Raw genomic sequence first — 26,922 nt, 5'->3', positions numbered from 1 at the left:
CACACGCAGCTCAAGCCAGGGAATTCTGCTGCAGAATTGATCGAGCTGTTGGCTCCGGGAAATGTGCTTCATTTGTGGATTTTGCACCTTTCTCTCAGGAATACTGAACTGCAGCCGAGCGGTGCCTTGAGGAGAGGGACCCGTCTGAGCCGGGATGTGCCCTGGGAAGGCGCTGGGGAAGGAGCTGCGAGGCAGCGAGGCCATATCTGCCGGTTGTCATGGATACAATCGCTGCCCGTCTCATGTATCTGTTACCTTCCCTTTCCTGGATGCAAATAAACGAGTGCTGGTCTGGCTCCTGTGCAGGACACAGCCCTTGACACCCGAATAAAAGGAGAAAAATATCTGTTTCCAACCCACACATCTCACAGCATCTGCGAGGAGAGTGGGAGGTGACTTGGGATTTTGGTATTTGAACTATGCGGGGCCGATAATGCTTTGCCCAATTCCATGTGGTTCTGTCCTAACCTTTGGCTGTATCCTGGGACCTCAGAGGAGCTGTTTCATGGCCCATCCGTCCTTCCGGATTCACGAGGAGCTGCTGAGGACGTGGGATCTGCACGTGCTCACTGTGCTCAGCACACGCACCCCAGCAGAGCTCTGCAGGCTCCACTGATCAGCTCTGCCTTCAATCATCGAGAGGTCGAGAGTGGCTCCAGCTAGACCAGGAATCATGGAATGGTTTGGGTTGGAAGGGACCTTAAAGCACATCCAGTGCCACCCCTGCCATGGCAGGGACACCTCCCACTGTCCCAGGCTGCTCCAAGCCCCAATGTCCAACCTGGCCTTGGACACTGCCAGGGATCCAGGGGCAGCCACAGCTGCTCTGGGCACCCTGTGCCAGGGCCTCCCCACCCTCCCAGGCAAGAATTTCTTTCATAAAATATTCCTTTTTCTACCTGAAATAGGCTTTTTCAAAACCCCATGTAAAATACAAGGTATTCCTCACCTTTTCTTTTTTAATTTAATTTTTAGATCAGGTTTGCAGCCCAAGTGGGAAGTTATTGAGAGCAAGTTATCCATCAAATTTTGTTTTTAATGAGCACACAGCTATGTTTGTAGCTTATTTCAGTGTAGGGCTATGTGAGGGAGTGAAAACATGAAAGAGAAAACTATCAGAAACTGTAAACAGAAATGAAGCTGCCAGGGCTGTTTGCACTGTCCCCCAGGAGGGAGAAACCTGAGTAAACACAGCACTAAGTACAGTCAGGGTTTATGGTTCTTTTAGGTTTAAGAACTTGTAAACAAATGAGGGGGCTTTTAAGTGGATACAAAAAGATACACTTGGTTTTGTGCTGCTTCCAGAGCACACAGGTCCCACTTTCTCCAGAGAGGGGAGGGGAAAACAAAAGCACATTTCAAGAGAATTCCAGCTCCGGGGAGAGGAAAATGTCATGTCTGTGCTGATATCCTGCAACTGAACAAGTCTGGTCCTGCTTCACAGAAGGCACACACAGATACCTGTTCCTAATTACCCCATTCCAGGGTTTGGGATGCCATCATGCCATGGAAAAAATAAAGAAACCATTTTAGAATGGGAAGCAAATTTCAGAAATCCTGATGAGAAGCCCAAACACCACAGAAATCTATTTTCCTTAGGGGGAGCCCAAACTTTATTTCTGATTTCAAACCAATATATGACGGGCAGCATTTAATTTCTCAGTCCCCTTACTAAACAGAGACCACTGTACACATCCAGCCTTGAAAAGCCACATCCCCAAAATAACCAGAAAAATAAACTTCTAAAATATGAGAAAATATCCTGGCCAGGAATATTTTGGCATAATGATTGATTGTATCAGATAGGAAGGCATAGCACAAGCACAGGTTTTTGGAGAGGTGGGGAAAGAGGTGCCTTTATCTTTTAGGGAGAGAGAAACAGGTCTCTTCTAACAACAATTGTTTTCTGTATTTTATAAGTGCTTCAGGCAGTGCAGAGCACAGGTATGACTCAGTTGGCTCCATGGCCAGGTAGGAGATATATCCAAACAGTGCTCAATGGTTTCCTTGTTGGGAACTGAACAAAAGGCACAACAGGTTCAGTGATGTCAGAAACTCAATTCTCTGGCAAAAGAAAATCTATCTGTCCCTCACCAGCATCACAAAAAAGCCCCAAACAAACAGACTCTGGACTTAAGGAGGCTCTTGGATTTTTGCAGCATTGCATGTCTCATAGCACACACAGAATGGGGCAGAAATGCAGGGCTGGTGCTTTGCTGCTTGATTGTTAAATTGCTCTTTCCTTCAGGAGTGAGTACCAGGACTGTCCAGCAGGGCCTTTTCTGGCTCTCTGAGGAGAGGCTTGGTGCACTTCTGGGAGACTTTACCAGGAGTCCTCAAATCTCTGCTGAAGAGAGAGGACAACCCGATCCTCTATTGGAAAAACCCTCTTGCAGAATTATTTTTTAGTGCCCATCCAGGAGCTCCAAGTCCAGCCCAAAGGGGTTTCCATTAGCAGGCTACAAATCCACCTGCCTAATTCTTGTGTGCTGCTCTCATTTCACTGTACTACTGCAGAACTGCTCAGAAAAGATAATTTCTAACAACAAAAGCAAGAACTGACTTTTATCTTTCTTCCTTTAAGCTTTGTGGGCACCCACGTGATCGAAGCCACCTCTTTGTTATGCTGTGGCTGTGCCTTTCCTCTGTCATTGTGCAGAGGGCAGGGTAGTGTTGGTGACCTTTTACCCCTGAGGACTAAATATCTTTTATAAAGAAATGTGTCCCCAAGTTCATGTCCAAGAATTCAAGAATGTCCCCTCTCACTTGCCTCTTCTTTGCTGTCCTGTGCGTCCCCAGCCTCCGAGTAACAGTAATTTACAAAGTAAAAACTTGATTAATCACGTATTTTGTCACCCAATGGGTAGATAAAAGCTTCAGTGGATGTTACTTTATGCCAAGAAAGATTTGGCCAGAGGCAGTGGGCAGCTTAAACAGCTCCAGCCTTGGAAGGTGGTTTGGATTTGTCACTGACTTCAGTGACAGCAAAACTGAGACTTGCATGGCAGGCAACAACTCCTTTCACCCTCTTCTCCCAACCTGGTGTCAGAAATTCCTGGCTAGACCTGCCATCTCATTTTTCTATTTACAGTCTGCACAGAATCATTTTCCCCCTCAACCTAAGCAGCCACTGACATAATGTTGGAGATAAATGTCCTGTGGCGGTGGCCCAGCACAAGATAGGGTGGGAAAAGGGTGTCGGAAATGGATAATAAATAACATCTGATGTAACATTATTTAACTCAAAAGTCTTCTATCAGATATAAGGGCTCTGAGATATGCTACAGCCCTTAAAATAGGATAAGAATCCTAGTGCTATTAGCTGTTAACACTCTGCAACACCAGATACTTGTTGAAAGGGACTATTGATCAACAGACATGGAAAACAGTTTTTGGCAGCTGTTTGCCAGTTGGAAGTTAATATGGGAGTCAATTACGACCAGATAAATGTCCCTTCTACAGGATCACCAGCAGAAGCTTTTGGAAGATACAGGCATGGCTTTAAATATCATCACTATTCAGACAAAACCAGATGGGTTTAAATATCAGCACTATGGTCTTAGAAACTAATTTTTCAGTGAAGTGAAAGGGTTAGGATGGAAAGCAAAACAGCTCAAGAACAGGGCAAACCAGCCCACACACCACCAGTGTGTGTTACCCCTCATGCTCCTGCACCAGACAGGGGGAAAATGAAGGGATTTTTCCTCCCAGTGTAAGATGGGGGGGACTGTGACTAAATGCCAAAAGCCTGCAGAACCCACGAGTGGGAGAGGTGGTGCTGCGGGAAGATTCCCTCTGGTGAGGAGAGCCCCGCACTGCACAGGGAATTACGCAAGGCAGCGGAGCATGGGAACTGCTGGGGAGCTGCTCAGCAGCACAAGGAAGGCACAGTTCTGTCCTCACCTCTGTCTGCTTGTGCAACACCACCTGCTCAGACACCGTTTCTTCGCACCGGGCAGGAGCCCAACAAATCTGAGTTTAAAAACGAAACCGTTGCACTCCTCAGCGCTCCAGTGCACAGGGCTGGGAATGCTCAGACCCAGTTCCGGGCACGCAGCATGTGACAAGGACCTTGGGGTGACATTGGGGAGGTTTATCGTGAACAATCTGCTCCTGTGTGCAGGGCAGGCTCACAGGATAGGATATCACGTCTCTGGGGCCAGCACACGTCAGTCCCAGCAGTGAGAGCTGCCAGTGTGACCTCCTCCAGGGGCAGGAGGAAAGGGTTTATCGGCATTCCCAGTCTGGGCTAAACCAGCCTATGGTTTTCATAGAATCCCAGAATTGCATAGAATCCCAGGTCTGGGTTGGGAGGGACCTTAAAGCTCATCTCACTCCACCCCCTGCCATGGGCAGGGTCACCTTCCACTATCCCAGGGCTCCGAGCCCCGTCCAACCTGGCCTTTCCTCCCTAAACATAACCCATAAGCTGAAGGCTGGCTCATCCCTGCTTTGTTGACGGAAATTGTTCACTCACTAAGTTAATCACTAAGCCAAACTCCCAGCAATTCCCTGCAAATGGGTGGGAGCCCTGGTCTGCTCATTTCCCTGATCACAGAACAATCACTGTAGGTTTGTTATCTAGAACTACCAGGGCTTGGTGACAGGGCCTGTTCAATGGAGACACGTGAATAAAACTTACGTGTTTTTCAGCACACTCAGATGTCCCTGAAACATTCGGTTTCAATGTTTGCTACACCTCCATGCCACAGCATTTACACCTGTGACTGGAAATCTCTGCCTTCTGCTTTTCCCCAGTAATTCTGGGTGGTGTTTTGCCCACTTTATCCAATAAATCCCCACCCCAATAAATTCATAAATCCCTCCCCCAAGCAGGCACTGAGCACTAAACAAGAGGAATGAGTTTGGCTTACCAGGAGCTCATCTTTCCGTTCTGCATCCATTTCAAGGAAGTGTCATGAGGGTGTCAAGTGCTTTCCCTGCAATCTCGCCAGCTCTGGGAAGCAGCCGCTTCCTTTCCAGCTTTCAACACCGCTCCTTGGAAAAGATAAACATGGAAAGCATGTGCTAGAAGGAGATAACCCAACGACTAAGGCTTTTGGGAATGAAGGAAAACCAGCAACTGGTGGCATCGCTTCAGCACAATACAGGCTACAGGATATCATTCTGGGAGCCTTTAAAGCAATGCAGGTAAAAGCTGCTGGCTGGCAAAGTGAGCCCAGGGTTTTACAGCACCAGAAAAATCACTCTGGTTAGACTTTTAAGGAGATTGGCACAGAATTTACAAATCAGTTTCCTAGATTTGGCTTGCAGAGAAAAAGCACACACACTCAAATACTGGAATACAAAAGCGAAATGAAATAATGCAAAAAGCACAGGAAACTTTTCAGTAACTAAAGTATTATTTCTTTGAACATCACCATTTGTTCTGTGATCTCAGGCTGAAGATTCAGCAAGTCTGACACAAGTAGTTTGTGCCAACAAGCCTAAAAGAGACCAGGCTTATAAGCTACCTACTTAAATCTGGGTTTAGGATAAAGTATCCCTTCCCAGGCTGAAGACAGATGAGATGGAGAGTGGCAGCTCTAGTTTTAGGCTCAAACGTTCAGGACATGTGCCACAGCAGCTGCAATAATGGCCTGAGGAGGAAAAGGAATGGTCCAGTGATTCTTAAAATAGAATACGGGAAGCCTAAGTTCAAAGGCTTGATATAACATGGATAAATTCCTTTGCAATGTCAGCTATGCCTGTAAACTGATGAGGAATTGAGCACTCGGTCTGGATTTCGAGTAAAAACATAACAACTGGAAAGAGAGGCTCAGAGAGGGCTCACACTGCTTGGGTGAGTGGAGTTTGTCTAACACTGATCTCCGAAGCCAGCAGAGGATGGAGGTTGCTGCTGCTTTCTGGAAGCAGGTAACACTCATTGGACTGTGATAACCCGGGCTCCAGTCTCCCCAGGTTCGCTGAGCTGCTTTTGGACGTTACCTGCCACTTGTTGGCCTCCCAGCCCCATTCCGTGTTTCCTGGTACCACCGTGTGGCGAACGGAGGGAACAGGCTGTTAATCACAGCGCGTTAATTGAGCTTAACAGCCCCGCACAAATCCCTGCGTCCACCGGGCTGTGGCAAGGAGACACCGGGAGGTTGCCAAATCCAGCCTTCCCCGTCCAACGGGCCTCAGATCCAGCTTGCTTCTGAAATAATGGATATTTTTTGCAAGAGCAATTAATTCAGTATCAATGGAATTCTCCTCTGTGGGGCTTGGCAGCATGGAAGTTAATTGGATCATGGTAAGGCAGGGAAACCTGGGCACCCCCAACCAGGCTGCAGGCCAACAAAACCCATCCACCAAACACCCACAGCACAGGAACAACCTCTGCTATTATCTCCAGTAAGAAGGAAATTATGAGAAAAGCTAGTTTAATTGCCCAAGTTTACAATCTGTCCTCGGGCTAAACTCAGAACCCCTAATACAGGAACAGTCAGCTCTTGTGCTGAGGTAAGACTGGATTCCATCAAGAAGCACCAAGATACCACCTCATTAGAATAAAAGCAAACAAAATCTGTCTGGGCAATGCTAAAATAGCAGTCTAGAGGAACCAGACTAATAGTAATCTAATAGTAACTCCTCTCCAGGAGGAGACTGCCACATACACCCACCTCGGCACAGCAACCAACAAACTCAAGAGCAGGGGAGAGCTGCTGCCTGCAGGGAAATTTGTTCAAAACCCAAAAGTAACCTCAGTGGGATAACCGAGTGAGAATAAATTAACTATCAAATCTGTTTAGAAGGGGAAAAGTAGAAATTTCATTTGGGGATTATGTGCCCACCAAAATGCGGAGTTGTGGTACCAACTCCACACCTGGGTGACCTGCAGCCACCGTGGGGCTGTTCCTTCTATGTTCTCCAAGCACTTTCTCCAGGCTGGTTTGTTGTACCTAAGGCAACTGAATGTTTTTGATTGGAGGCTTTAATGCATTTTAAAAGGTCTCCCATTTAGGAAGTTTCCCCTGAAATGTTCTACCCCTGTTTCTTCTGCCACACCATAGATTTTCTGGCTCCCTTGTAAGGAGATGGCTATAACGCCAAAAAAATTGACAGTTTTCAATAAAGGGTCTTTTAAAAGCCCAGTCTTTCACATCAGAAAGCTTCTAAAGCCAACGTACTAAAGCTCTTTATTAGCCTCAATCAACTTTACTCAACCACAGCTCCCCCTGTGCCATCTCCTTCCCATCCCTTGCGAATGATGGGCTCACTCTGTAAATTGTGAGTTTAACTCGAGCTCCATTTCATCTCCACCAACTGCAGGATAAGGTGCCATTTCTCAGGAATTATAGTCAGCAATATTAGTCCCTGGGTATGGTATTACCATATCTGGGATGATTTAGGGACAATGAAATCCCTGTGCCATCAAGCTGTGTGATTCTTCTGACACGAATGATCCTGCAATTCAATATCCACTGGATGCAACTCACTGAAATCAGTCCATTTTCCTTCCTTGCTCCTGTTCATCCCACCCGTGGCAGGGCTCAGGGATGGGAGAAGGATACTGTCGCTTTTTCCAAATAGAATTGAGCTCTGTGAAGGCAAAAGGAAAACTGCTGCAGGGGGAAATTATTCCGAAACTCAAAACTTTTAATCCTGGGGCACTGTACAGGGAGGAGCAGGGACCTGGGGAGTCCTCCTGCCATGATTCAGTTCACCTGTTCTCACGGGTTTTTTAGTCCAATCCAATTTCAATTTAACATAAAATCACAGCTGGGGGAAAGGTGGTTCTGTAGGATATTGGGAAGTGACCACTGGCTGGCAACTTGCTCACATTAACTTCTGTTCAGTTTAAGTGTCGCTTCCTTGGGGGGAGTCCAGAGACTTTGCTCTACAATTTGACACTGAACTCATTTGCCTTTCTGTTGCCAGTGATGACTCTCTGGATCCTGGATGCCATGTTTCCCAAAGCTCCAGCAGGACAAAACCCCTGCTGCTGCAGAGCCCACCCAACAGACCAGTCTGTTAACTGCACGTGGCAGCACCAACCCCATTCCCGACAGACACACAAGAGACAATTTTCCGTGTAAAATGATTACAATTTAGCTGAAAAATATCTGTTCAGCTTCAGGCATTCTGGCAGGCAGTGATGCAGATTTGTGGTGCCTCTAACCACGAACCAGGCACGGGCTGCAGCTCAGCGCCTGCTCCCCAGCTTTAATTTACACAACTAATTAGTTGGATTTACTGGCTTCAGCATCCCTCACCCTCGATTTGCTTAAGGAGAAATAGATGAGCCCGGCGTGTCGAGTCAAGCCCAACAGGCCAATAACTCCAGCAGTGCAAGGCACATCCAGCGGGAAGCACCTCAGATGGAGCAAGTCAGGGAATCTCAGCACTGAAAATATCCATTGCTTTCAGAGGAATTCAGGTGGCAGACACCACTTAAAATCCCTCTTTTCCTGCTTGGCTGGAGAAAACGTCCTGCAAGGAAGCACACAGCTCAGCACAGGCTGCTGGGGGGTGCAAAGACAGAAATTAAGGAGTAACTTCAACAAAGAGCAACCCTGAGATTCCCCTTCATTAGCAGCACTTTGTCTAATGACTGGAGGTGAAGAGGTCGCCAAGCCACAGTGATGGACACAGGGAACACCAGAACATTCCAGCTGGCAACCCCTTCAAACCCAATTCCTTTGGAAGGACTTGTTCATTTGCAGACACCCAGCAAGGTAAGACTCTACAAAAGCAAGGTAGGCTATTTCAAACTTTCTGATTTTAAAAGACTCATTATTTTCCCTTCTGCAGCCACATCCCACTGCTCGGCCACTGCAGTGACCGCTCAGGAGGTTTGGTGGCTGTTTCTGGGTGGGGTTTGTTGAAGATTATTAAACAGCATTATTCATCATTATTTCTTTTCTGTTAGACATACCAGCTATGGGAACACATGGTGGAGCAGTTCCTAGGGGTACATCCCAAACTGCCTTCTGTGCGTGCAGCCGCTCCAGAACACCTCCAGCTCTCCCGACCTCGGAAACTTCTGCATGGGAAACTCTGCCCTGTTCGTTTTCACTGGATTCCCTCTGAAATCAGCACAGGTTGAAACAGGTCACTGAACTTAATCACAAACAGACACTGAAATCCCAGGGAAGGCCAAGCAGAGATGGAAAAAATATTCCATCTGACAGTCACTGAAGGAGACGTTTACACAGGGGGGGTTTGGGTTTGGCTCTGCTCTGGAGTCTAAGTAGCAACTATAAAAATGGTGCATTTTTACTCAAAAAAATCTCATCTCCTGCTTAGTCACTACCACAGCCAGGTCTGGATTTGATTAGCAGGAGCAACAATATTCAAGTTTAAGTGCAGATATGTAACACATCATCAGTTTTATGGAGCCAGTTCTGGTTTCACTCCCAAGAAAAGCTCACCAGAATTTACTTTTCTCGGCAGCAAGATCTCTGTATTCCTCCCCGTTTTGTACAGTGCTACATTTTAGAAAATAATTTATCTCAGTAGATTCACGTACATGCTCCATTTTCAGCCTCCAAGTAAGCCAAGGCTTTAAAAACACCCTGCAGTGATCTAGCTTTTAGGCAAGGAAATCTTGCCTTTCAGGTGTGAATTATGACAATTAATTATCTGAATGAAAACACAAACACAGACATGCACACAGCAAATGTTCTCAAACGAGATGAACTAAGGGCAAGAGAAATTAGAGAGCATTAAGAACAGTCCAAGCCAAACCGTATCCAGCTTTATTAAAGGTACTTTTCATGAACAATCATGGTAATTTAGGCAGGACATGGGCTACAATCTGCAACATTTTACAACAATTGTCAAACTCCCCTCCCTTTGTGGACTACTGAAATGGAGAAGTTGATAAAAACCGTAAGAATCTGCAGCTCGCACTTGTAGAGGGCAAAGTTTAGAGTGAGGGTGGACACGTTCACATCCGCGCGTTGTCTGACAACTCTGCACGAACCAACCCTGACTTTGAGAGGGAAATAAAATTTAAAGGCAGGTTTCTGTATCTGAGGATCCACAATAGAAAAGAGGAAGTGCAGCTCATTTTTGAGCCAGTACATCCCAGACTGGACACCAGAAATCGGGACCATCTGACAGTGGACTGAGCGTGGTCTGTCCCAAAATGCCAGTTTTGCCGTGGTTTGGAGTGACGGGCTCTGGGTAAACAGGGAGACACCAAAGGAGAACTGATGGCATTGGGATTTGGAGTAGGCAACAGCACCTTGGGAGCTTTGATGTTCACTTGCACATAACTGACACGCAGCATGGGGGAATCCCTTCCTCCTCCCTTCAGGAAGAGCCCTTCTTCCAAAAACTGGGGGACTGGCAAAAGCTTTTCTTATTAAAATTTAGGTTTTGAGAAATAGACTAAATGACATTTGTCCCCATTGCCCCCCACCCCCCAGAACACAACAACGAAGCGGTCTGTGTGCTAACAACATAGCTTAAAAAAAAGTAAACCAAAATTCTGCATTGTTATAAAACTTGATAAAAAATAGTATTTCAAACTGTACAGTCACCAGAAGTACACAGTTATCAAAAATTCACACGTTTTACTTGGCTTCACCAGCACCTTCAGCTTTCTGTGCCTGAAAAGAGAAAGGGGAACAAGTCAACACATTAAAAAATGGACATTTGTTTTTCTAAATAGCAAAACCCTGAACAGAACAGATCCTCTCTGGGCTGCACAGCCCCGATTTTTAATAAAATTAAATCTAGCATTTGTGGCACCATAAAATACAACTTACACGTTGCTTTGGGAACTTTTCAGAAGAACAGTAACTGCATGTGGCAACATCCCCTGGCAACAGACAACTTAAACTCTTTACCAACACCCCCCACACCTGTGTTAAGTGTCATAAGCAACACTCGTCGTTGCCACAAGCCAAGACGTGTCCCAATCCGAGAGGGAAAGGAATCAATCCTGGTGCAAGACAGGCTGCTGGGATACCTGGTCTGTTTTGGCATCTCCGTTTTCTGCGGGGTTGTTTCCCTCCTTGCCAGCATCAGCTTTTCCCTTCTTCCCCTTGGGCACCTTCTCGCTCTTCTGTAAATGCAAGACAACATTTGCCGTCAGCTCCCAGCAGCCAGACATGAACCACAACCCCAGAGCGAGGGTGGGGAGCACCACAGCTGCCTGCTGGCCCCAAAAGAACACAGCACACCAATGTTTGTTTGTTTAAGGGATTGACAGCAAGCGTGAAGAGTCTTCACTTCGGTATTTTTTATGCAAATTCTGTAAAATCTGCAAGTTTTCAGTTCAGCTTTATGCAGCAACGATGCAGCTCCATTTCCTCACTACACAGCTGTTAATCAAAGGTTTATCAGTTGTTTTTATTGCCAGGCAATGCCAAACCTCATCCCCCATTTACCTCTCTAAACAGCCCCTGACCCAACTCACCTTTGGAGCTGCTTTTTTAGGTTTGGGCTCTGGCTTTGGAGGAGCAGGCTTCTGCAAGGGAGAGAAAACTGTGTTAGAGACTCATGGAATGGTTTGGGTTGGAAGGACATTAAAACCCATCCAGTGCCACCCCTGCCCCGGGCAGGGACACCTTCCACTGTCCCAGGCTGCTCCCAGCCCCAGTGTCCAGCCTGGCCTTGGGCACTTCCAGGGATCCAGGGGCAGCCACAGCTGCTCTGGGCACCCTGTACCAGGGCCTGCCCACCCTCACAGGGAACAATTCCTGCCCAATATCCCATCTATCCCTGCCCTCTGTCAGTGGGAAGCCATTCCCGCTTGTCCTGGCACTATAGGCCCTTGTGACAAGTCCTGCTTCAGAGAAACAAACTATTTTTTTTTAAACATTCAGGCCAAATAGCTTAGTTTCAAGAAAGCAAACAAAACCATTTGAAACTGCAGCAGTTATTTGGCTTGTCAATTATTTTACCACTCCCATAGCACCACATATTGGGGCAGGTGCTTAAGACAGGAACTTATTTTCAACTGACAACTGGTGTCTCCAAAGCACCTCCAGCTCTGACACGTACTTACACACCCAGTGATCATGTGTAAAACCACCAAGTGTTGTGACATCTCTGCTCAGCGAGAGGATACTCACTGCAGATAACCTTGCTGATCTCCGCTGTGGCTGTTGGAAAAGGAAAATGGTTCTATTGAAATGACATGGAATACAAACTCTCAAAATCTCACAAAACAGCTCTCTTCCCAAAGTAGTAAACCCCCAGAAATTATGTTTATAGTTCTTTAGTTTTTAGAAATTTAGGCGGCAGTTCCCTTTTTCTGTGTTCTCAAGAAACAAGAGGCTACACCATTTAAATTACTAATAGCTAATGATAGTTAAGTAGATTTTATACAGTTAGAAGTAGATTTCTCATGGTTAAAACACAGTTATGACTTTGAAAAGCCAGAATCAATTGAGACCAACCCTCCCCCCTACTCCCCAGTTATTCTGATGACGTTAAACCTCAGCTTCCAACGGAAACACTTGATGATCCAACTTTCTCAAAACACTGAACTTCTTACCTCATCCTTAACTTTGGCCTTATCGCCCTTGGTCTCTCCTTCAGCCTGGGGACATGGACACACGTTGTAGGGACGAGTGATGGGGACGACCCTCAGTCACCAGCCGCTATTTTAACCCCCCCCTCGCCCCCCCCCCCCCCAAATCCGAAGGGGAACATCCCCATCCCACCCCCGGCGGGTACCGGCCCCTCCCCGCGGGGCCGGGGCGGGGGATGCCGGGGCACAACCCCACACCGACGCAGCCCAGGCGGGGCGGGCGCCGCCGCCTCCCCGGGGTGTGTGCGGGGTTTGTGCGGGGGCGCCGCTGCCCCCTCAGGGCGGCCCCCCCCCTCCCGCCCCCGCCGTTTTGGCGGCAAAGCTCTGCCGCCGCTTCCCGCCCTTTCCCGCCCCACACCGGCGCTCCCCTCCCCCCTCCCCTCACACCGACCTCCCGCCAAAACCAACCGGTTCGGACCGGCGGGGACCGCCGGCCCCTCCCGCACCCCCGGCCCTCGCCGGTAACGGGCCCCGCGCCGCCGCCACCCCCGGTGAGGCCTCGCTCCTCCGTTACCGCCCCGAAAGCGGGGGGGGAACGCGTAGTCCCGCCCCCCCTTCCCCCAGGCGGCTCGGTGCGGGCGGGGGGGGGGAAAGGACACCGTAAGGGGGGAGAGGACACCGGGAGTGGGGGGCGGCAGCTCCACGTACCTTTCTCTTCGGCATGGCTCCGTGTGTGCGTGTGTGTGAGTGTGTGTATATGTGTGAAGGAGAGCGGAGCGCGCTGGGCGGCGTGAGGGGGCGGAGGGAGCGGGCGGAGGGAGGCGGGGGTGGGGGAGCCGGGCGCGCTGGGCGCGGGGGGCTGCGGGCGCGGTGCGGGGAAGCGGTGCGCGGGGCTGCACCCGGCGGGCTGCGCTGGTCCCGACCCCACTAATTGGAATCGGGTGTTTATAAAGTTTTATATAGAGCCGGACGCGGCCCAACCGGTTCCAGCCGGATCCCCGCCGCCCCGCGCGCCCATTGGCCCGCGGGGGTCACGTGGGGTGGGGCCAAGGCGGGGAGGGAGGGGAGGGGATGGGTTTGGGAGGGGGCGCGCGGAGGGGGCGGCGCGCGCGCAATTCACCCCCCCCTCCCCCCCTCCGTGCGCGCGCGCGGGAAACCCACGGGGGTGGGGGGGGGGGGGGGGGCGAAAAATAAAAATGGGGGGGAAAAGGTGAAAATTTGGGATGTAAAGGGCGGCTCGGGGGAAAGGGGGACACCCCCCCCCACCCCGCGCCCCGCCGCGATCCCGCGCGCAGGTGAGCGGAGCTGTTCGTTCAGCACCTCCGGCCCCGCGGGGCCCCCGCGCCGGGAGGGGCTCCCGGGGGAACCACCGAGAGCCCTTTTTTCTGTAAAAACATGGGAGACGCGGAGAGTTGTATCCGAAGAAGGAGGCGACGGCGCTGGAAGGAGAGAGAAAAATGTTAAAAAGCAATAAAATGACGTTAATCAATTCACACAGGTGCCTGCTGCTCGTGCCAAGTGACTCGGGAAGTTGGGCTCCTTCCAAGAGGGGACATTCCTCACACCTGGCACAGCCACAGCCCATGTGCTACAAATCCAACTAAACATCTTCATCCCCACTTTTTAGCTGAACCTCATTCAGAAAAACACCCCAAGGAACAACCTTTCCTCCTTTCCCTGCCCAGGTGAACTCTCAGGCTTTTTCAGACCTCAGCTGCACATTTTTCCAGCCGTGCTGATTTTTCCTATCTTCACTGCATAAACATGAATGATGGAGGTTCAGTTCTCAATGACAGAAGCCTGTGGCTCTATTCCCACAGATGCACCAGAAAGATGCACTCCTGAAACTCTTGAGTTTGCCCTGAGAACTGGAAATAACTGGAATTGTATTTACTGGAATAACTGAGGCAGGTGAAATGTACAGAGTCAGGTAACAGGAACCTTTTGCCATTGCTTGAAGGATTCTTCCTCCTCCCCTACTCCAGTGATGCCTTTTTATAAAATGGATTAGAACTTTCCATACAAGCCTTTTATAAACCAGAGCCTCACTTACCTCACCTGCAACAGGACCAGCACTTTGTGGAAAGCCACCACTGTGGCTTTGGTCACCTGTAAAGTCATCACACAATGGAAAACCTTTTCTTTTTTAAGGTAAAAAATACATTTTTTGAGTAAAAGAGTCTCCCCATCAACCTGGCAAAGCAGACTGGAGAGTTTCCATCCCATGGAGAGTACACTGTTTCCAGAGTTTCCAGAAATGTGGAGAAAATAAAATACAGCAAAAGAAGTTTTAAATCAACAGCTCCCATCATCTCAGCACATTTTTATCCAAATTCTCTTTGCTACTTACACAAGAGGTGGTAGCTGCACGCAGCTTCACTCAGCCAGGCTTTAGGGTATCAGCAAACTGCTCACACTACACTGTAAAAATAACCTTCAAATCATTCCCAGGCTAACAGGAATCACATGAGGAGTCTGTCACAGGTTAAATATTATTATATTAAACCTGGATTCCAACTTCATCACACCTTGAAATAAACAGCTCTACATACTTTTAAACATTCAGGTTATTTTAAAAATAACTTTGGTATGAATATACTTTATTCCCAGTTTTACTACACACTTCACAATCACAGGCCAAGTGCTCAGTGTGCAGCACTTACAAGTCTTTTAAATCTGCATTTTGTGGTTTTCACCTGGAGGTAAGAAGAAACACTTCAAACCCAGCAACAGCTGGTACTGCCACACCTGTGTGTGCATCAGGAGCAAAAATCAACACATTTTCAGGTTTTTTGATCATGGGGACGGAAGCCAGGAGAAATAAAGAGATGGAAACAATCTTGGAAATCAGCTTGTCCCTCTCCCTGCCAATGGAAAACTGACAATAAATAATACTCCACAGCTGCTCTGGCCACTCCCATTAAAATCAGCCAAACAGCCCTTCTGAACCATTTTGGCTGGGGTCAGAGGTTGGTTTTGGCTACAGTATTCCTGAATTAAGCCCACCTTCATTCCCTGGAACTCCCTCAGAGGGTTTGACACATGGTAGCCATCACCTGGGTTTAGCCAATTTCCTTCCCTTTCTAAGACAGAAGGTTCATTCCCAACCCATCCTTTTTCACTGCCTGCTCAGAGCCTTTCCCAAGGTCAGTCTGGTCCAACACCAGCACCTTCTGCATCTGGATTTTCCCCACACACACTGCTCAGGAGAGATCTCAGAACCTGCTGAAGCTTTTGGAGCATCTTTTTTTCTTTACAGCAGGGCTGGAAACCCTTCCTTTAGCTCTCTGGAAACCAAGAGTGGATACATCCAACCCAGCAGAGTCAGGTGGGGAAAAGACAAGATGCTCTTACCGAGTAGGCAGTGGGGAATGTCCCTGACACCAGGAATAATCCTCTCCCTGCAGAAAGCAAGGCTCCCTTGATGGGACAGCAGAGGAAATCTCAACAGAAGATTCCCCACTGCAAAGCCACGGAAACAATCCGAGCCCAGACTGATTTAACAGGACTGAACTGGTTTGGCTGGGCCAGTTCAGGAGGAATCAGAGAACGGGAAGAGGCTCATCGCAGTTAACTTCTTGTCACTGGAACACCTGGCCTGTCAAGGACTGAGCAGCAGAGACCAGCAGGAGGCAGGTATCTGTCACCGGGGCAGGGAGGCGACACAGGACGGCACCACCTTCCTCAGCAGCACCACAGACAGGGAGAGCTCACAGTACCCATCCCTGCCCCGGGCAGGGCCAGCAGGACGCGAGGTCCTGGAGCAGCCCTGGATGCCCACGGCGGGACCCCACCGAGCCAATCCCTCCGGGCAGCAGCTGCTCCCTCTGAACACTGTCTTTCCCAGAGCCCAGCACCTGTGTCATGCAGACACCGTACACAATCTCTCAAAGAAGTCTGCTCTCTTGTGCTCCAGCGCCTGCAGGAAGCCCTGGATCCTCTCCTCCCGCAGGGCCGTGCATTTTTGCAGCAGAGTCCGCCGGCGCCGCGAGTCTCCGTGGGACGCGCACCCTTCCTGCTGCAGCTTCTTGGTCACGTAAGCCTGATCCCTCTCCATCTGCTGTCGCCTCCTCTCCTCCATGTAGGAGTCTCTGGCCTTCTGGAGTGAAAAGCAGCGAGTGTTAGCACCTCACCAGGCCTCCCAGCTCACCTGTGGTACAGGGGGTAGCACCAACAGCCTCTGCCAGCCATCGATCTGCAGGTTCACTGAAGGCTGACACTGGGTCTGCCTCTTCCACTTTGAGGCAGCCTGCTTGATTGGTTATAAAAAATACAGGGATATCCTTCTGGGCCTTCCCTCCAAGACATGACTCTGCTCAGAGCATTAATTCCTAGTTAAAACAGATAAAAGTCAGGACAGATTGGGGGAAAGCCCTCAGAGAGGAACAGCTACAAGGGAACTTCTGAACCCCAGACTCTATGCACACTGTTATCCTCACCAGTGTTATCACAGCATTTTTGATCCTATTCCCCTGGCTGCTGAAAGGTTTTAGGGGATTCCAAGCCATGACTTACAGGGCAATTCTTTGAGATGATCCAGTATTGAGCTAATCAGCTTCAAAACAAAAGCAGGAATAAGCTCAGCATTCCCAAATTTCTGTGATCTAACAGTGTACTGGCTTGAAACACAGCAGGAGAAAGGCAAAGGCAGGAGCCATCCTTACCTGCCCTTCAAGTATTTGAAATATTTTGTTGTAGAACATCACTTTAATATTTCTCCTTATTGCATGTGTCTTGGGCTGCAGCTTCCAACAGCAAAAACACATCAGCAGGCAGGAATATTAAGCTTCTATTTTTAAAAACTATAAAACTGGCCACTGTGACATAGACTCACACACACACACTGGTCTTTCAAACAAGCAAGAAGAAATAATTAGTCTAATGAGAGCCTGACTCACACTCATCCCCACAGTTTCCCTGAGCCCAAGGCAGCTCTGGCTCTGGAAATTAGCTTTTGTTGTGCTGGGAATGAGAGCAGAAATATCCCCAGCCACAGCAAACCCACTGAATGGATGCACTCCAGGGCTGACTTGAACTGCAAGGATCATCAGCCCGTTGAGCAGAAGACTTCCACCCTCAAAGTGCAATTCTGTTTATTGCCCAGAAAAGACTCAATCTGACCACTGCAGGCTGGCCAGCCAACATCTGCATCCCTTCCCAAGGTCTACCAAAAGCAGGGTCTAACTGATCCTGGGACTACCTATTTTAAATTAAAAAAGGCCCAGCTCCTAAATCTCAGTTCCTCTGAGGGGAAAGTCCTTCCTTTGCACAACTGTGAGGGTTCCCTGCAAAAAAGGGCAGCCTTAGACACTGCAAAGTGGCTCTTACAGGGAGAAAACTGACCAGAGAACAAATCTGGACAATGAGAAACCTTGATAATAGCGTGGAGTGAACACATCCAGCCACAAACCAGAACTCAGAAAAGATGAGAATAGCTGGGAACAGAAGCTGCATTTGTTGCCTGTCAGAAACCAGCACCAGGACCAAAGTCAGAACAGTGACCTTACTGTTGCAGACAGAGGCCAAGCTCATGGCAATGACAAACACTACTGCCTTTTTTGCTTCCCTCTTCATGCAGAAGGTGAACTGCCATTAGTTGTACTAATACAATGAATTTCTGGTAGGAAAAGGGCAAACTTGGGCCAGAAATAGGAACAAAAGACGTTAAGGACGTGGAGAGTTTGGATGCTGCCAGACTGGCTGCACCTGATTAAATTCAGCCAGAACCACAACTGGCTATAATCTCTTTGACAACTCTCAGGGGTGAGCAAGGTCCCTGAAGGTAGAAAAGGGCAATGTAATACCGGTCTTTAAAAAGAGGACCCAAATAATTAAGGAACAGACACATTCAGCAGCCAGATGTGGCAGAGGGTAAGAGCTGCCACACTGAGGTCCTTCTGCCAGTCACTGCTGTCTCTGTGTCACAAGCTGCTGTCCCCCACATTTCTCCATCAAGAGCTCCAGCTCCCACACTTGTTTTGCTTAAAAATAGCCAAATTACTAACTCACTCCTGAATTGGCCAGCTTTATCAGAACCAGGTCAGGGAGAACTCACAACAACAGATCGAAAAGGAGAGGAACAATGTCAATGAGCAATAGGAACAATGCCTTCAGCGAGTACACCTGGACCCACCAGAAAGAGGACACTTGTCCACACACTCACAGCTCAGGCAGCCTCATTTCAGCTCCCAGAAAGGAAACTCCAAACCTACTTGTTACAACTCTAAAAACAGTAGTGGAGTTAGAGGAAGAGCATGTGAGTACTCCCTGCTTGTTCCAGTGTGAACTCAGCATCTGCTTACAGCACTGACAAAGTGTTTGAGTTAAACTGGCAGATTTCACCCTGTGGCAAACCAGGAGCGTTCACTTGGTGTGTGAGTTCTGGGACAGATGCTCCAGCGGGTGGAATGAGCAATGAGTAACAGAGACAGTGCTGACTTTGGATATTTTGGGTCTTGCTGAAAGTAGTGGAGTCTGGCCACACACCAAGATGTTGTAACAAGCCACAGGGGTACAGAAGAAGCAACACATGAGCTGCTACTGAAACAAGATCTTAACTAACAATTCCTGCTCCCACTTTGCAGCCTCTCACCTGATCTCCAGCTGCTGTGCAGGTAACACATGGGGTTGGGCTTTCCATCTCCCCAAGGCTCCCTTACCTGTAAAGCACTGTAGTTCATCTGGAACTGAAGGACAGCCTCACACAAGTTCCAAAAGGAATATTCTGGCCACAAGACTGATTGAAAAACCAGGCATGAATGGGATGTCTGCAGAAAGCAAGATCACCAACAATTTAATCATTGAGCAAGGGAGAAAGTCATTAAGATGCAGCTCTGTTGGGCAAACCATGCCAGTTTCCCCACAGAGATTTTACCTAGGCTGTGTTATCAGATTCTACTTAAAGTGACGTAAATACCAGCCAGGAGAGTCTGAAATTGCACAATGTACAGTCCTTCTAATTAGTTTTTAATGTTGGGACACCAGTCATCCACTACTCCAAAGGCATCAGCAGAATTCTTTCTAATGCTGTGTTGGTCTTCAGAGAAGTATTTTTAATAGCTTAAGCATCATAGACTTATAAAAAACCTAAAATAGCAACACTAGAGTACCAAAGGCTAAGGGAATATCAGTTGAACTGAGGATCAGGACATGACATTTAAGCCATTCTTCAAATGACATCTCATGATATTCCTTCCTGCCCACTCATGGCATTTAAACTGCTTAATGAAGCCAAGAGCTGTGGTGCACTGAAGATATCCTTGAGCTGGATGATGAAAGCTTTCAAGTTAAAAGCTATTTTTGCCACCAAGTTCCCCAAAAGCTTCAGGTAAATGTTTTTCTATGATGACTGCTAAAACAATGTAACACTTAACAGGACTCTACCACCGAGAGGAGCAATCAAAGTGTCATTTCACAGCATCGACACCCAACCAGGGTATAGGTGTGCCCAAAAACAGGGGGAAGAAAGGGCATGCCTTGGTAGGTAACCACAGCTCAGGCCAGACAACTTCTGAGAACTTGCCAATTAAATAATTTGTAATGAGAGCATTTGATGTGGTTGCCTAAAGGCAATTGGGTTTTGGCTTCAAACTGTACCTGTAAAACATGTGAACTTCAAGTGAAGCAGCTCCACTCAAATGTTCTCTACAAACAAGTAATTATCTAAAGGTGAGGAGCAAAAGGATGAGAATTCATGATTTTAGGCAATCACAGAACTGCAAGAAACATATTCCTCAGAGGTGCCCAGCACTCAGTCCATCCAGGAAGTTACCTAACTCCTGGCAGAAGGAGTTTCAGAGCCTCCACATCCGCTTGCACCTGGAGTCGGTGGAACCCTCAGCACCCTCAGAGGTAAAGATGGAATACCCCAAGGGAAAACAGAGATTTTACCTGCCAGAGCAAGAAATCACTGAGGCGAACCTCTCCAGAGGTTCTTATCAGCAGGTCTGGGTCGGGGGAGTTGTTGGTGTACAGACACTTATCCAGCAGCGACTCAGACACGTCACTGAAAGACAGACACAGTTTATTAGCCCCTTTTCCTGACCTGATGGATGTGGCACAAATCAGAAGTAAGGGGTTTTATGTAAACCCAGGGCTGCAGACTAAAACTGGGTGGTGGAGCTGAACCACAGCCAGTCATCAGCTTGCTTCTGACAGGCACTGCTGTCTGCTCCACAGGCTACTCCAAATGCTATTTCAGCCCCCAGAGCATCCCACTCCATGCTCTTTGAAACATAACACAGTGGTGGAAGCAGACTGTGAGGGCTTCCATCTGGAGCAGGGAGCAGAGTGTAACTATTCCTTCTCCTTCAGGGTGGAGGAACAGTGCAGCATTCATGATTCATCTGTTGTTTGACCTCATAGCTAAGACTGTCAGCCAAGCAGCCAATTGTTGTGGCATAAAATCTGCCTTCACATTTAAACTAACTTAAGACACAGACCTAATTTCTCTTCTGTCTTGGTTGTGTATCTATCACCATGGTAACTGAAATAATAAAAGCCAAACATTGCATAGTAACTTTAAGTCATTTGTTCCAGTCACACTGGTTTAATGAGATCTATTTAAAAGCCACTTGGCTTCTGAGTGGTAAGACAGGCAGGATTCACCCAAAAGCCTCACACAGAAAGCCAAGAGCTACCTGGGTTCCAGCAGTCCTTGTTCCACCCCCCAGGCCATCTCCCTGACAGCATTGCTGATTTCATGTCTCGATGTGTATGCAAAGCAGACATTCAGAAAGCACCTGCAAAGAGGAAAAGATGTGAAAGGCTCATCCTGGGAAGGGCCAGCAGATGACAGTGATGTGTGCTTGTAGGACCAAGAAGAAAAAAAGAGGTGTAGCATGTCTGCCAAGTCCCAGCCCTCAGGAAGAGGAGGAAGATGTGAGGTATCAGCTATTTAAACTGAGTGTCACTTACTTGTTGTAGTTCCTGGTTGCCAGCACAGCTTGGGCAATCAGCTCCTGGATATCCACAGGCAGGAGAGGCAGGTCCCCGAGGACACGGATGCACACCCCATGCTTCTTCAGGTTCTCCCTGCACCCAACCAGAGTGGGGACCACAGAAAACACATCAGTCTCTACTGCACAAGTGCCAACATCCACCCACGGCTTCAGCAAAACTGAGAACTGGAGAAAGGCAAAACCACCAAATGTTTCTCAGGTGTGCAAAACGGGCTGAGATTTGATCATCCCAAACCATTCCATAAAGGGAAACTGATCATTCCCCACACAAGACGTAACCAAAGGACTAGGAAATGATCACGGATTAGGCCTCCCTACCTATGGAAGCTTAGAACACAACCACAGGCTCTGGGCACCTCTAACTAATCAAAAATTAAGACAAAGCTTTGATATTTCACAAAAACAACATCTGGCACTCTTGGTTTCTGATTGTGCTGTGTTTATCTGAAAGCTGTCCGTCCCCATGGTCTGGATGGGACAGCTGACACAAATCTGGTGTGCAGGGGGACTGTGCATGCACAGAGCTCTACATCCCACCCAGGCAGGCACAGCCCCTCCAGACAAATCTCTCACTGGAGGTGGGGAAGGCTCTCCTCCCTTAATCCATTTTCACAACTTGTAACATCCCTGCAATCCATCGTGTCCTGCTCCAGTTCCACCCTGTGGGTCACAGACATGGGGTCTCTTACTGTTCCTCCAGGAGGCGGCTGAACTTCTGTCTGGCCAGGTCCATGAGCCCATCCACCTCCTCCTTGGAGCGTTTGAAGTTCTCAATGCTGAAGGCATAAACTGTCACCTCCCGAATGCCCAGATTCAAGCACCACCGCAGTGTCTGCAAGAAGACAAAACGTAACAATCAGGCCAGCAAGACACAACTTCTCCACTGTAAAACCTTCCTGTGGTTTCCCACGATGCCAAGGACGACCATCAAAAATATGAAACCCCTAGATGTGAATTCCAGATTCATTTTAAAAAACAGGAGGAAAATATCACTACCTGAGGATGAGAATCCATCACAGGGGACTAATCCAGCCAGGAAAAGCACCTCTTGTAGATGACATTGTAAATTATATAATACTGTACCTTTGAAAACCTTTTTTAAGAAAAGTCAACCTGTTTCACAGAAGTAAGAGCTTTGAGATCTGTGAGGTAGATATTTAGAGTGTTAAACAGAGGGAAGAACAGCTGAACAGAATGACTCTGCAAGGTAACACAGAGAGGGAGGAGCTGAATTTGTGAATCCTGATGATGAACACCAGCTCCAAGCACAGGCCTGGCTCCAGTGAAGGAACACAAGACACCAGTCCAGCAGCAAACACAGCTCAATCTCCCACCACACCAAGGCAGAAAACATCCTCCCCACCTGTGCCAGCTTATCAAAGCCCTGGGAATGTCCTTGCTGTCTCTCCACGTGACACTTCTGGGCGTACCGGCGATTGCCATCCATGATGAAGGCAACGTGCTTGGGCATTGGACCTGCCTGGAAAACAGGGAGAAGCACAGGAGACCAGCAAGTGAACAGGCATCTCCAGCACAGAGAGCTCAGCCCCACTGTCCCCAGCAGCACTGCGTGTTCCCAGGAGCGCAGTGCTATCTCCCAGCAGGAAACCTGCAGCTGGAACGAGCACAGCGCTCATTTCCTCTTTGTCTACCCCAGTTTAGGGTCTCCAAAGAAACAGGTCAGTGTTGACAACTGCCTGAACTGAAAAGCAGCTTTGCCCTCCCCATTTCTTTGACGACAGAGAGCTGCAGTTCTCAGGAGCTCAGTGCTGACACAGCTGCAGCCGTGGAGGAGGGCACACGCACGTTTATGCTGCATTTTTTATTTCGCAGCTCAAGGGCCTTTTCACAGACACAATTAACTTCAGTGGAAACAAAAAAAAAGGTGATAAGACTTCCCTCCACAAAGAGGAGTGTTCCTTTCCACTGACCTCACTAGGCCTGACAGGGAGAAGGGCAGCACTGCCAGTCTCAAGCCTGAGCAAGGAGAGAATTTTCCTGGAACTGGTGAGTTTTTGTTCCAATACTCAGTTTCATTTCTTAAACTCCCAGTGTGAGGATCTCTCTTCTCTCCCTCCTTCCCATGCCCTGCCTCCATCAGCAAGGGCACAAATCCTTATTGGCAAGCACTGCCTGCAGCCTTGCTCATTTGCAAGGCTAAGCCTAAGTAATCTTCCAGCCTGGGATGCTGTTCAGGGATGTACATCCAGTGCCAGCACTAAATGTACCCTTGCCAACAGTGCTCCCTTCTCAGAGCACTGCAGCCACAGAGACAGTTCCACCCTGAAGAACCTGCCAGCTCTTTACCGCAAAATCCACCCAAATCCATCCCTTACCTTAATGATGTTGGCACAGAACCTCTCTATGATGGTCAGCTCGCCCTCTCTGATCCACGACATGTTTTACTGAGAGCTCCTTTCCTTTTTCAAAGAGAAGATGAAAATAAAGGGGTTAAACAGGATTGATTGAGCGCAAAGCAAACGAACCACCTTGGAAACATCAGCTCTGACTTGCTGCTCTGAAGCCCTTTACATTGTCTGCGTGAGTCCTTTGATAAGCAGGCAGTGGGGAAACTGAGAAACGGGCTCTGGAATGTTCCAGCTGTGTCATCAGAGTGGATTCTGCACCAGCTGGTGCAAGGAAAACCACCCCTGAGTCCTTCAGCCTGGAGGACTGGTGGGTTGGTACACACCCGCGATTTGGGTGCCGCTCGCGGGTGGCAGCAGCACAAACGATCCAGATCCAACCACCTGGAATTCGCCCCACACCCAGGGGCAGCAGCAGACTGAGTTACAGCGATGAGTTCAATTTCCGTGCGGGCTTTCTCCGCCTCTTCCCCTCAGGAAGGGATCCCTGCCCGCAGCTGCAGCCACAAAACATTAAGGCAAGGAACTGCTGAACCTCGGGCTTCTCCTGAAGCTCTTAAAGCTGCCCTTGCACGGCTCGGGCTGAGACCACCCAACGCCACCGCCGGCTGCTAACGCTCAGCTAGTGGCAATCAACCTTTCACGGTGATTTTACACAGTCATCCTACAGAACGACCTTCACGGAGGTTTGTAAGGCCGGGGCAGAGCACGGGAGGGCCGCGCCTCGCTCACCGGCCCGGGCGGCGCAGCCGGGAGCTCCAAGCCCCGGGACGCCGCTCTCGCCCCCGGCAGCGAGCAGAGCCGGCGGACAGCAGGACGCACACCCAGACCCTGCGGGCGACTCAGCTCCCGGCAGCCCCCCGGGCGCTCCCCGGCGGGACGCTCACGGTGGGGACGGGGCGTCCCTTAGGCCTCCACCGGCTCCGTGAAGCAGGGACGCGGCCGCCGGCGGGAGAGAGCCGGCGGAAGGAGACACTCCCCGCCCGCAACGCCCCCGCCGCGAGGCGTGGCCCGGCGCTCCCCGCGGTGCCCGGTAAGCCCCGGTTCTCCCCCCGGTCCCTCCCGGTGCCCGGTACCTGCCCCGGCGGCGCCGCCTCAGCCTCCACCGGAGGGTGACGTGCCCTTCCGCTTACGTCACACGGCGGCGCCGACGGCGGCGGGCGCGCGGGGGGGCGGGGCTGGGGCGGGGCCGGGGCGGAGCTGCGCCTGCGCAGGGGGAGGCGGGAGGGGGCGCCGTGAGGGGAGGGGGGGATGATGGCGGGGTTGTGGCTGTGAGGGATGGGGAGATGATGGCGGGGTTGTGGCTGTGAGGGGATGGGGAGATGATGGCGGGGTTGTGGCTGTGAGGGGATGGGGAGATGATGGCGGGGTTGTGGCTGTGAGGGGATGGGGAGATGATGGCGGGGTTGTGGCTGTGAGGGATGGGGAGATGATGGCGGGGTTGTGGCTGTGAGGGATGGGGAGATGATGGCGGGGTTGTGGCTGTGAGGGGATGGGGAGATGATGGCGGGGTTGTGGCTGTGAGGGGATGGGGAGATGATGGCGGGGTTGTGGCTGTGAGGGGAGGAGGAGATGATGGCGGGGTTGTGGCTGTGAGGGGATGGGGAGATGATGGCGGGGTTGTGGCTGTGAGGGGATGGGGAGATGATGGCGGGGTTGTGGCTGTGAGGGGAGGAGGAGATGATGGCGGGGTTGTGGCTGTGAGGGATGGGCGCTGTCACAGTGAGGGATGGTCGCTGAGGGGCGGGTCCTTGTGAGGCGGGCAGGGGGCGCTTGAGGGGAGGGGGCGCTTTTGGGGGGCGTTGTGAGGTGGGCAGGGGGTGCTGTGAGGGCTGGAGCCAGGCCGGGAGAGCTGGGGCTGCTCTCCTGAGGAGAAGGCTCCAGGGAGACCTCAGAGCCCTTTCCAGTGCTTAAAGGGGCTCCAGGAGAGCTGGAGAGGGACTTGGGGCAGGGGATGGAGGGCCAGGACACAGGGAATGGCTTCCCAGTGCCAGAGGGCAGGGCTGGATGGGATCTTGGGAAGAAATTCTCCCTTTGTGAGGGTGGTGATACCCAGAGCAGCTGTGGCTGCCCCTGGATCCCTGGCAGTGCCCGAGGCCAGGTTGGACATTGGGGTTTGGAGCAGCCTGGGACAGTGGGAGGTGTCCCTGCCCATGGCAGGGGTGGGATGGGACGGGCTGTAATGTCCCTTCCACCCAAACCGGGCTGTGGTTCTGTGACAGGGCTGGGGCTCTTTTGGGGGGCTGCAGGGAGAGGTGGGATGTGGTTCCCAGCACAACCCCCCTGCCCTGGTACCCCCATTTGGGGTCTGGGCTCCTCAACCCCAGGGGAGAAAAACAAAAGTAACCACGCAGAGAACATCACCAGCAGCCATTGCCCATGGTCTTTATTGATTTTTTTTTTTTTCCAGAAAAGAAAAAACCCCCACATTTTACATAGTTGGTACAAAAACAAAAATAAAATGAACAGAGCGGGGAAAACCTGCAGCAACAGGAACTGAGGATCTCGCTGCAGGGACTCCAGCAGGAAATGTCTTTGGGAAGTGTGAGCAACTCGCTCAGGGGTTGCCCTGAGCCCCCCCCCACACACACAGCCACCCCACTTACCCCCTCCCTCCCACCCACTCCATAAAACTTCACGGGTTTGACACGAACGCTTTGGTTGCTAGCAGTAAACATGGATTACATTCTTCCGTCTCCTCGTAGACATTTTTGGGACTCAAGGCTTTCGCCCCAGGGCAGACACCCCCTCGTGAGGGACATCTTTGTTTTATTTCTCATACATTCAAACACTCCCGTGTCACAGCAGGACCCTGAGCGTGCCCCATCCTCCCGCGACTGTCCCCTCATGCATAGTGCCCGTGGGCAGGGTGGGCGATGATGCAGCAATTTAGTTAATTATTGTCAAGATAAGGGAAGAACCACAATGGCGAACGCAAGGAGACGCGAATTGATCCCATCTCCTCCAGTGTGGCTTCCCACCACAGATAAAAATCCCTGTTTTCTTAGATCCCAGCACCCCGGGGGAAACCTGAGTGATTCCCTATTTGCTTTAGCCCAGGATGGGGATGGTTACAGAGCTCCCACCTGGCAGCTCTGTGTGGGAGAGCAGGTCCATCTCCCTGGTCCGTAACCTATTAGATGCTTTGGGTATTTTATTTTTTTTT

The 26,922-nt window shown here is 49.8% G+C and overlaps 2 protein-coding genes and 1 long non-coding RNA gene across 3 annotated transcripts; 1 reads left to right on the top strand and 2 right to left on the bottom strand.

Annotated features, from left to right (window-relative positions):
* Positions 1 to 9,673: 9,673 nt before the first annotated feature.
* Positions 9,674 to 13,259, bottom strand: HMGN2 (high mobility group nucleosomal binding domain 2). Its single transcript, XM_032132332.1, has 6 exons — positions 13,139 to 13,259; positions 12,455 to 12,499; positions 12,030 to 12,059; positions 11,372 to 11,422; positions 10,922 to 11,017; positions 9,674 to 10,559 (listed from the first exon to the last, which is right to left on the bottom strand). The coding sequence occupies exons 1-6, from the start codon at positions 13,151 to 13,153 to the stop codon at positions 10,524 to 10,526; spliced, it is 273 nt and encodes a 90-aa protein (XP_031988223.1). The 5' UTR covers positions 13,154 to 13,259; the 3' UTR covers positions 9,674 to 10,523.
* Positions 13,260 to 14,738: 1,479 nt separating this feature from the next.
* On the bottom strand, positions 14,739 to 24,913 carry DHDDS (dehydrodolichyl diphosphate synthase subunit). Its single transcript, XM_032132331.1, has 9 exons — positions 24,833 to 24,913; positions 23,727 to 23,810; positions 22,754 to 22,870; positions 22,080 to 22,222; positions 21,347 to 21,463; positions 21,070 to 21,171; positions 20,321 to 20,435; positions 19,090 to 19,197; positions 14,739 to 16,529 (listed from the first exon to the last, which is right to left on the bottom strand). The coding sequence occupies exons 2-9, from the start codon at positions 23,787 to 23,789 to the stop codon at positions 16,293 to 16,295; spliced, it is 1,002 nt and encodes a 333-aa protein (XP_031988222.1). The 5' UTR covers positions 23,790 to 23,810; positions 24,833 to 24,913; the 3' UTR covers positions 14,739 to 16,292.
* On the top strand, positions 24,037 to 26,636 carry LOC116455009. The gene is made up of 3 exons (XR_004244282.1): positions 24,037 to 24,442; positions 24,667 to 24,789; positions 26,167 to 26,636. It is a non-coding gene; the product is annotated as an uncharacterized LOC116455009 (long non-coding RNA).
* Positions 26,637 to 26,922: the final 286 nt, after the last annotated feature.

Source organism: Corvus moneduloides, chromosome 23 (genome assembly GCF_009650955.1).
Source record: "Corvus moneduloides isolate bCorMon1 chromosome 23, bCorMon1.pri, whole genome shotgun sequence".
Lineage (NCBI taxonomy): Eukaryota > Metazoa > Chordata > Aves > Passeriformes > Corvidae > Corvus > Corvus moneduloides.
The sequence above is the reverse complement of the archived record's forward strand: the minus strand, read 5'-3'. Positions and strand labels throughout refer to the sequence as shown.

What these genes read in the sequence shown, in the direction of transcription:
- HMGN2 (XM_032132332.1), bottom strand. An exon ending in CTAAAAAAGCAGCTCCAAAG is followed by an intron (nt 11,018 to 11,371) that starts GTGAGTTGGGTC and finishes TTGCATTTACAG; the next exon opens with AAGAGCGAGAAGGTGCCCAA. An exon ending in GAGATGCCAAAACAGACCAG is followed by an intron (nt 10,560 to 10,921) that starts GTATCCCAGCAG and finishes TTCTCTTTTCAG; the next exon opens with GCACAGAAAGCTGAAGGTGC.
- DHDDS (XM_032132331.1), bottom strand. Translation starts at nt 23,789, where the DNA reads ATGTCGTGGATCAGAGAGGGCGAGCTGACCATCATAGAGAGGTTCTGT. An exon ending in GCTTTGATAAGCTGGCACAG is followed by an intron (nt 22,223 to 22,753) that starts GTGGGGAGGATG and finishes GTCTTCTTGCAG; the next exon opens with ACACTGCGGTGGTGCTTGAA. An exon ending in GCAACCAGGAACTACAACAA is followed by an intron (nt 21,172 to 21,346) that starts GTAAGTGACACT and finishes TCCTCTTTGCAG; the next exon opens with GTGCTTTCTGAATGTCTGCT.